At 48.3% G+C, this 7,647-nt stretch overlaps 2 protein-coding genes across 2 annotated transcripts in view; one reads left to right on the top strand and one right to left on the bottom strand.

Annotated features, from left to right (window-relative positions):
• Window positions 1-4,624, bottom strand: part of Boll (boule homolog, RNA binding protein) — a 58,993-nt gene extending 54,369 nt beyond the window's left edge. The window contains exon 1 of the mRNA XM_013353470.2: window positions 4,413-4,624. Coding sequence (XP_013208924.2) covers window positions 4,413-4,624 — 212 coding nt within the window. The remainder of the gene's footprint in view (window positions 1-4,412) is intronic.
• Window positions 4,625-5,334: 710 nt separating this feature from the next.
• Window positions 5,335-7,647, top strand: part of Plcl1 (phospholipase C like 1 (inactive)) — a 266,078-nt gene continuing 263,765 nt past the window's right edge. The window contains exon 1 of the mRNA XM_013353486.2: window positions 5,335-5,663. Coding sequence (XP_013208940.2) covers window positions 5,421-5,663 — 243 coding nt within the window. The 5' untranslated portion in view covers window positions 5,335-5,420. The remainder of the gene's footprint in view (window positions 5,664-7,647) is intronic.

The raw sequence follows: 7,647 nt of genomic DNA, 5'->3' as shown, positions 1-7,647 counted from the left end.
CCCACGTATTGAAGGGGGTCCTTTCAACGTTGCGTGTTTTATATCTCTGTGCTGAAAGTCAATTGACCATAAATCATGCAAGTTGATTTGTGGTCTTTTTATCCCATTCCATTGGTCTTTTGTGTCTGTTTTTATGTCAGTGTCATGAAATTTTGATTATACAGCTTTGTAATATAGTTTGAAACAAGAGACCATTGTCTACAGAGTGCTCTCTCTCTCTCTCTCTCTCTCTCTCTCTCTCTCTCTCTCTCTCTTTCTCCTCCCCAATATATGTGTGTGTCACTAAAGATAGCTTCGGCTATATGTTAGCTTTCCTTGTATATGTGTGTTCCATATGAATTCTATGATGCTTTTTCTATTTCTTTGAAAAATTCCATTGTTATTTTGATAGTGGCCAGTTTGAATGTGAGTAAGAGATGCTTTGGCCAGTATGAATATATTAACTATAATAATTCTTCTAACCCTTGAATACAGGATTATCTTCAATTTCTTTACTGTTTTATAGCTTTCCGTTTATATATCTTTTTTACTTAAATTTGCTTCTAACTATTTTTCTGCTATTATAAATAGGATTGTGAGTTTAATATTTAAAGGACAGGTTGCTGTTGGTATATAAAATTACTATTGACTTTTGCGTGTTGATTACATATGCCACAGTATTACTGATTCTTTATCCATTTACAGAAGCACAGCTTGAATAACTGTATACACATTTTTTTTTTGTATACACAATTTCAATTTCTTTTTAAGGTAAGACCTTATGTTTAGGAACATCTTACCTTCAAAATTCCTTGAACTGTACATTATCAGGTATTTGCTTACAAACAAGAAATCTACTGTATACTACATACAGCATGAGTACAAGCCAGACTTCACTGGGGGAGAGATTACTAAGAAAGGGTTCGTTCATGGTGCTTGCCTCAGCCCTTCCTCTACACCAGCTGCTGTCACCTCTTGACTACTGGCTCTGCTGATTTCTAATATCTTCCCACTTTCCTCTCACACCTCCGTTTGAGGCACGAGGCATTTTCCTGAATATTATAATGCTCTTAGTTCACGCTTCTCATACTCTTAGGTACTTTGGCAATGTTTCCCGTTTCTACAGGAGGTCTCTTCATACGATTTCCCGCACATGAACACTTGGTATCATTTGCCCTCTCCTCTAGCAACTGCAGATTTCCTGAGTGTTGGGCGACTGCTGCTTTGGTGCCCACTGAGCTTTCACAGCAGATGGGCCGTGACGTGCCGTGGTGCCCAGGGAGTGGGCTGAGAGCCAGACCCTGCCCCCTCAAGCCTGTAGCCTCAGAGCCCTGCACATTCAATGTTCTCACTGCAAAGCTTCCATATGGGATAGCGGAAGCCCTTCACTAACATAACCTGTGTCCACGGCGTGAACGAACACAGGCTCATAGCCATCATGTTTTATTATCACATTGCAAGATGTATATAACTGCTGGGCATTGAGAATGAAAGTTCATCCTGGTGCGTGCTGTGAGTTGGGTTCCTCAGAAAAGACTGCATGTAGCACGGAAAATAAAAACCCAGAGGCAGATATTGGGGTTCAATCTGAAGATAAGAAAAGCAAAACAACTAAGCCGCTAAGTTAGTTCTTACTTCTATGAAATCTTCAGATGGAAAGAGAGCAAATTTCTGTCTCATTCCGTCTTATATTCCTCTCTAGTGTTGGGATTAAAGGCGTGCACCACCACTGCCAGCCTCTATAGCTAACTAGTGTGACTGCTGGGATTGAAGGTGTGTGCCACCACTGCCTGGCCTGTATGGCAAACTAGTGTGGCTGTTCTGTATTCTGGTCTTCAGGAAAGCTTTATTTATTAAAATACAAATGAAATGCCACTACATTTCTGCCTTTGTCTTAAATAAAAAAAGGCTATAACTAATATAGGAAAAATGATATACAATAAGTACAATAAGTATATACAATATATACAGGCAGTAAATACATCAACAATGTCTAGTCCATTTGAGTTTGACAAATTCAGAGAAAATACTCCGTATCAATCCTATCTTGGTGAGTCCAAAGACTTGTACCTTATTTACTTTCTATCATAACTTGCTTTCTGCGACAGGTAAACAAGGGAAACTATAACTAGAGAGGCTCTGCATGGAGTTTCCCAGTGGCAAAGCAAAGGATTACCTTGAATATTCCTCATTGACCTACACTTATTAGTCCAGTGAGAAGACTAAACTTCCTATATTGCTGAGAAGTTACAGGGCGAAGAGTTATGTTGATGACCACTTCCTATGTGCTAAATAATCCTCTCTGAATAACTCTGAACTCACTGGGTGCTGGCAGCACACATTGTTAATCCCAGCACTCAGGAGGCAGAGGCAGGCAGATCTTTAGGCAGATCTTTCTGCAACCTGGTCTGCAGCGGGAGTTCCAGGACCTCTGGTAGCAACACCATCTTCATTCTTCCGGTGGTTTGGATCTTGAATCTCCTTCATAGTCCATTCATAAAGATTCAGCCTGCAGCTGTGCTCTCTGGGGAGGTGGTAGCCCCTAGGAGTGGGGACCTGCGGGGAGTTTTTACTGCACTGGGAGAGTTCCCTTGAAGGAAACTGTGACCTTTGTCTCCCCACTCTCATTCATAGCCTCTGCGAGGCAGGCAGGCAGGCACACAGGGAGTTTTTAATGTAAGATTGTAGGCATGAGACACCTTCTGAGCTTATGGCAGAAGACGACAGAACTTAAAAACCCCTCTCTTCATATATTCCAAAATTCTCAAGGTCGAGTGGATTAGAGAGCCTTCCAGAAGAGATGCTCAAAGTCTTTATCAATTCCTGTGCACTCGTGTTCAGAGAAGACACAGGGAAGACTGCTAAGGAAGAGAAGGCATGAGAGCCCAACTTGGACATTTTGAATGGAGACAAAACATTTTGCAAACGGTATGCTGTACTTTCTGGCTTTTCCTTATTTGAAAGCCACTGACCTTGTTGGGAGCTGTGAACCCCCCAGATCCTGAATTTCTTGTAATCCCCTGATCTGAGTGCCTACAGCTGCTCTGAGCACGAGACCCTCAGGAGTTCCTGATGGCAGGGGAGTGGTTTCTGGTGCGTTTGGCTGGGGCGTGGCTATCAGTTAAGGATCCCTATATAAGATGCCCCTGGACACAATAAAGGGGACATTCTTGGGGGAATTCAAGGATGACCTGTGTCTCTGTGTGTCTTTGTGTGTTTCAATTTCCAGCCCCTTGCCTGGCTCACCAACTGTATGGTAGCGCATAGAGCGCAGACGGGCGTGGTGAGCTACAGACCTTTATTGTTAGGTGATAATAATAATACCTTAAAATGAATATGAAGGCATGCACAAATGTAGGAAAGGAAATCTTGGTAATTAATACTCATATCAGAAGATGATGAACAAGATAACAGTAGCGTTATCCATCTTCAAATAACAAGTCACAAACAGAAACTTCATTAAGTGACACGGAAAGCTGAAGCAAGGACAGCTGTAAAAGACATAAGCCAGATGTAATGATCACTGAGTACCAGAAAAATAATAATTTAAAATCAATTTTATCTCTGAGGACAAAATGAAAGTATTTCCCATGTAACACAGTTGTGACACTTGCTATTTTGGCTGTAGTTCTCATCCTCTCACTAGAGGGCGGTGTTGCTTCTAAAACCAGAGCTCACAGTTCTTCTCCAGGACCTTCAAGAAAAGGTAAAAGTCACGTCTTCCCAGCCTTGCCTAGGGTAAACGTCGGACGTGAACCAGTTCTGACTGTTTGGAGCCTCAGGCGAGCTAGATAAAAAAGTGAAGAAATGCGCCATGGGAGCTGGCTAGCAGAGCTAAGGTCAGTGTCCGCCCTAACCAGCCCCAAGGCTCATTTCTCCTGTTAAAGAACTGCCCTAGGTGTGACCCCCCCCCCCAGAAGCCAGCGCAGGCTTAAAAATGCTAGAGTTCTGACAAATTTCTGGGCCTACACGACTGGAGAATTTCTTGGTGCTCTTGGCAGAGTCAAGGAAAAACAGTCTTGAATTATGAAATAATTAGTAATTGAAATACTTTTAATGCTCTCTGGTTTCATACAAACCTCAGTGCTCCAAATCTTTTAAATAAAAATGCTGTCTTCTGTTTCTCTAGGGATCATGAGCTATTGTCTGCATTTGCTCGTAGTGTGGTTAATTCAGTTGAATCCCTGCTCCACGCAATGATCTCTCCTCTTGGCGGAAAGTGCAAAATGGATTTATTCAGAATTAGATACAGAGATGAGGTTAACCCCCTTATCAGATAGGAACGTTTTAGGGTAGAGACAGAACCTGCCAATGACCTTGTAGTTGTACGGCTCCAACCCGTCGGTGTTTCGCGTCAGGCGTCGTCCCCAGGGTTTTGGTTGGTCTGTTTCCTCTTACCCTGCCTCTTTCATCCAGCTCGTTGTCATATGTACTCAGATTGCAGAGTGAACGTAGAAACCGCTCGTAGAACCTCCAGGCTCGTGTGAAACCCCAGGGTTCTAGCAAACCCTAGCATGGGCTTGCCATAAGGATTTGCAGGGAGAGCTTGCATTTCACCCCTGGCGGTGCCAAGTGTCACCCCCACGCCACACGCTATGACAGTCTCACTCAGATTTGCCACTTTGCAGAGTGTTTCCTCCGGCATCTCCCTGTGATTCCCCCTCCTCCCACCTCCCCTCCCCATTTTGGGTGCACCTTCAGGCTGCTTGAGCGTTTCTAAACTTCCTAAAATGTACTCCGAGTGCCTACGGGAGTGCACACTGGCGCGCGCACCCTCGCCCGGTACCCGAGCCGGGGCCGGGCGGGCTCGGAGCTCCAGCACACATTCCATTCTTCGCGCTCGGGCACACCCCTCCGCGTTGTGGATTGGTCGGGCCGAACCCCCCCGGCGAGCCTCGGCTCCTGAGAGGCTCAGACGCCTGCCAATCCCCGCGGGCTGTCAAAACAAGTCTTTCCCTCCCTGTCACAGGCGAGCGGAGTGGAGGCCACCGCCGCACTTCCTGGGGCCGCCGCGCCGCGGTCGGCGGGCAGGTGGCGGGTGGCCCGTCCGCAGTCACCGCTCCGGCCGCACGCGTCCCGGCTCGGGAGGCTCCTGGCCCGGCGCCCGGCGCCTTTTGTCTGCGCCGAGCGGGCGTTTGCATCACGTCTCCGGTACCTCCCGCTGCTTTTCAGCCTGCTTCTCCCTCCCGCTCGCATCTTCTCCCCGCCCCCCGCCGCCGGCCCGCGCCGGCCCGCTGACCTCCTGGACCACAGCCCGAGGACGCCTCTGCCCCAGCGATGTCTCCTCTCCACAAAGTTGCGGCGATCTCTGCAACCGCCTTCGGGCGCTAAGACCAAGTCCGGCGGGGCTTTCTCCGGGTGCTTGAGCGCACCCCCGCCGGGGGCTGGACTTCGGTGTCGGTCGTGCAGTCTCGCCGGGAGCTTCCGAAACGTGCTTGGCCATGGCCGAGGGCGCGGCTGGCAGGGAGGGTCCGGTGCCTCTCGACGCTGCCGGAGGCGAAGACGACCCCCGAGCTGCCTCCGACGCTGCCTCCGGGGACGCTGCACTCGCGGCCTCGGGTGGCCGGATGAGGGACCGTCGCAGCGGGGTCGCACTGCCAGGCGCCGCAGGGCCCCCCGGGGACACCGAGGCCGGCCTCCTGGAGGCTGCGCGAGCGACCCCCAGGCGCAGCAGCATCATCAAGGTAAGCCGAGCCGCAGCGGCCCAGAGCGTGGATGTGGGCGTCGGAGAGGTAGGGGACCCCCGGCAGGATGTTCATTGCCCCAGACAGGCATTGCAGGCAGGGCATTGTTTTCTCCCACCTCCTTCATTGCCAAACCTTCCTGCCTAGTCCGGAGGTTCCCAGACTCTGCTCTTGGCCTTGAGAAGCAGAAGTGATTTCCCGTCTGACAGCCAGGGAAAAGTTCCCCTCTGCGCTCTGCGCTTCTGCGGTTTGATGGATGCTTTCCCTCATTTTCTGGGCAAGCTTCACTAACCGGTGGATGGGGAGGAGGAAGGGAGGACTTGGGATAAATGCAGACCTGCGGGCTGGCTGTGCGTTCTCCAGCCGAGGGCAAGCTTTTCCCGATCAGCAAAGGCGAAGCATAGCGTACTTTCAAGAGTGTGGGGGAAATCTCCCCCCAGATACAAACGGTGCCAAAATCCTGAAATGCTTGAACTTTGCAGATAGGCAGGCAGAGTTTGCAGCCTAGAGAGGATGAAGGAAGAGCTCAGTCAGAGTTTTCGCGCTGCAGAAAACACACATCCGGGAAAAACGTTCCCAGACTCCCCTAGCACCCCCAGAGGATTTGCCTTTATCCATCTGCCAAGGAACTGTAAACCTTTCTTCGCCCCTATTTGTTTATTTCTGTCTCCCACGCCGAATTTGTTTCCCCTGTTTGAAAGTTCATCTTTCGGGTGCATGACTTTGGAGTAATTTTTTTTTTTTCAGGTAAGCCCCTTGGCACTGACTCTAAGATAGGGCCGTTTGGCGTAGGTCCATGTGATTACTGCGTACATGTGAGATTAAAGTTGATCTTGGTAGAGCATATGTGGATACACATATATCCATGTGTGGACACACACACCACGCGACAGAAAGAAGGATTTGGAAGGAAGGACCGTGGAAGGATTACTGTTTAGTTTACTGACTTACTGGGTAGCCTCCTGCTTTCAGAAAGCCTGCTCAGGCTTAAACCAAGAAGCCTTTGGTCATGCGTGTCTTCTTTCCCGAGCTACCAACCCCAGCGTTTGGGCCCTCATCCATCTAGCTCCAAGCACTATCTACGCTTTCCCCCCAAACACTGACCCTCAGAAATTCAAAAGCTACAGGGAGATTCCTAGTGAAAAGTGCACAGGAATTTCAAGTAACCTGTCGTAGTTTATTCTGTGGCTCTCTCATAATATGAAGAGAGCATTATAGTCTGGATGTGAATTTGGATAAAAGAGAAATGGCCCTCTTAATACTCCAAGTCAGAAATCACACTGTCTCGAAACATAGTACTGTATTTAGTATCGTACATAATTAGGAAACAGGTACATTTGGTGTACAAGATGCAGATTCTGCGAGAGGACCTGTGGGGTAGTTTAAAACATATGGCAGTAAACGCAGTGGGTCTTCATAATATTGTGAAACATACAAGCCATGCGGCATAAGGACTGTGCAAATTCTTGCAGCCAGTTTTACTACTCTGAAATTGCTGTGCCACTAGGTGTGTGCTTCTTCGTGTTGGAAATCCTGGGGATGTGGTCACGCAGGCTTGAGACTCACCAGGCAAGGGCTTGACACGGGAGGGTCTTCATTTCCAATGTAGCCTCCTGCACACAGCCATACCTTGCCTCAAAAGAAACAAGCCCCGCCCCTGGACTACATGCTCTGGTGAGGTTTATATTCTCATAAGGGTCGGCCCTGAGTGATGGTGCCTCCTTTGTTTGGAAGTTTGTTTGGTGATCAAAAGGAAGGCAGCAGAACATTACGTTTTTCTCCATTTAATGGTAAATTAAATAAACGCTTAATAAATGGTGTTTAAAATTAAAGACACTTGCCGGGTGATGGTGGCGCACGCCTTTAATCCCAGCACTCGGGAGGCAGAGACAGGCGGATCTCTGTGAGTTCGAGACCAGCCTGGTCTACAGAGCTAGTTCCAGGACAGGCTCCAAAGCCACAGAGAAACCCTGTCTCGAAAAAC

This window comes from Microtus ochrogaster, unplaced genomic scaffold, assembly GCF_000317375.1.
Source record: "Microtus ochrogaster isolate Prairie Vole_2 unplaced genomic scaffold, MicOch1.0 UNK8, whole genome shotgun sequence".
In the NCBI taxonomy this organism is placed as follows: domain Eukaryota; kingdom Metazoa; phylum Chordata; class Mammalia; order Rodentia; family Cricetidae; genus Microtus; species Microtus ochrogaster.
The sequence above is the reverse complement of the archived record's forward strand: the minus strand, read 5'-3'. Positions and strand labels throughout refer to the sequence as shown.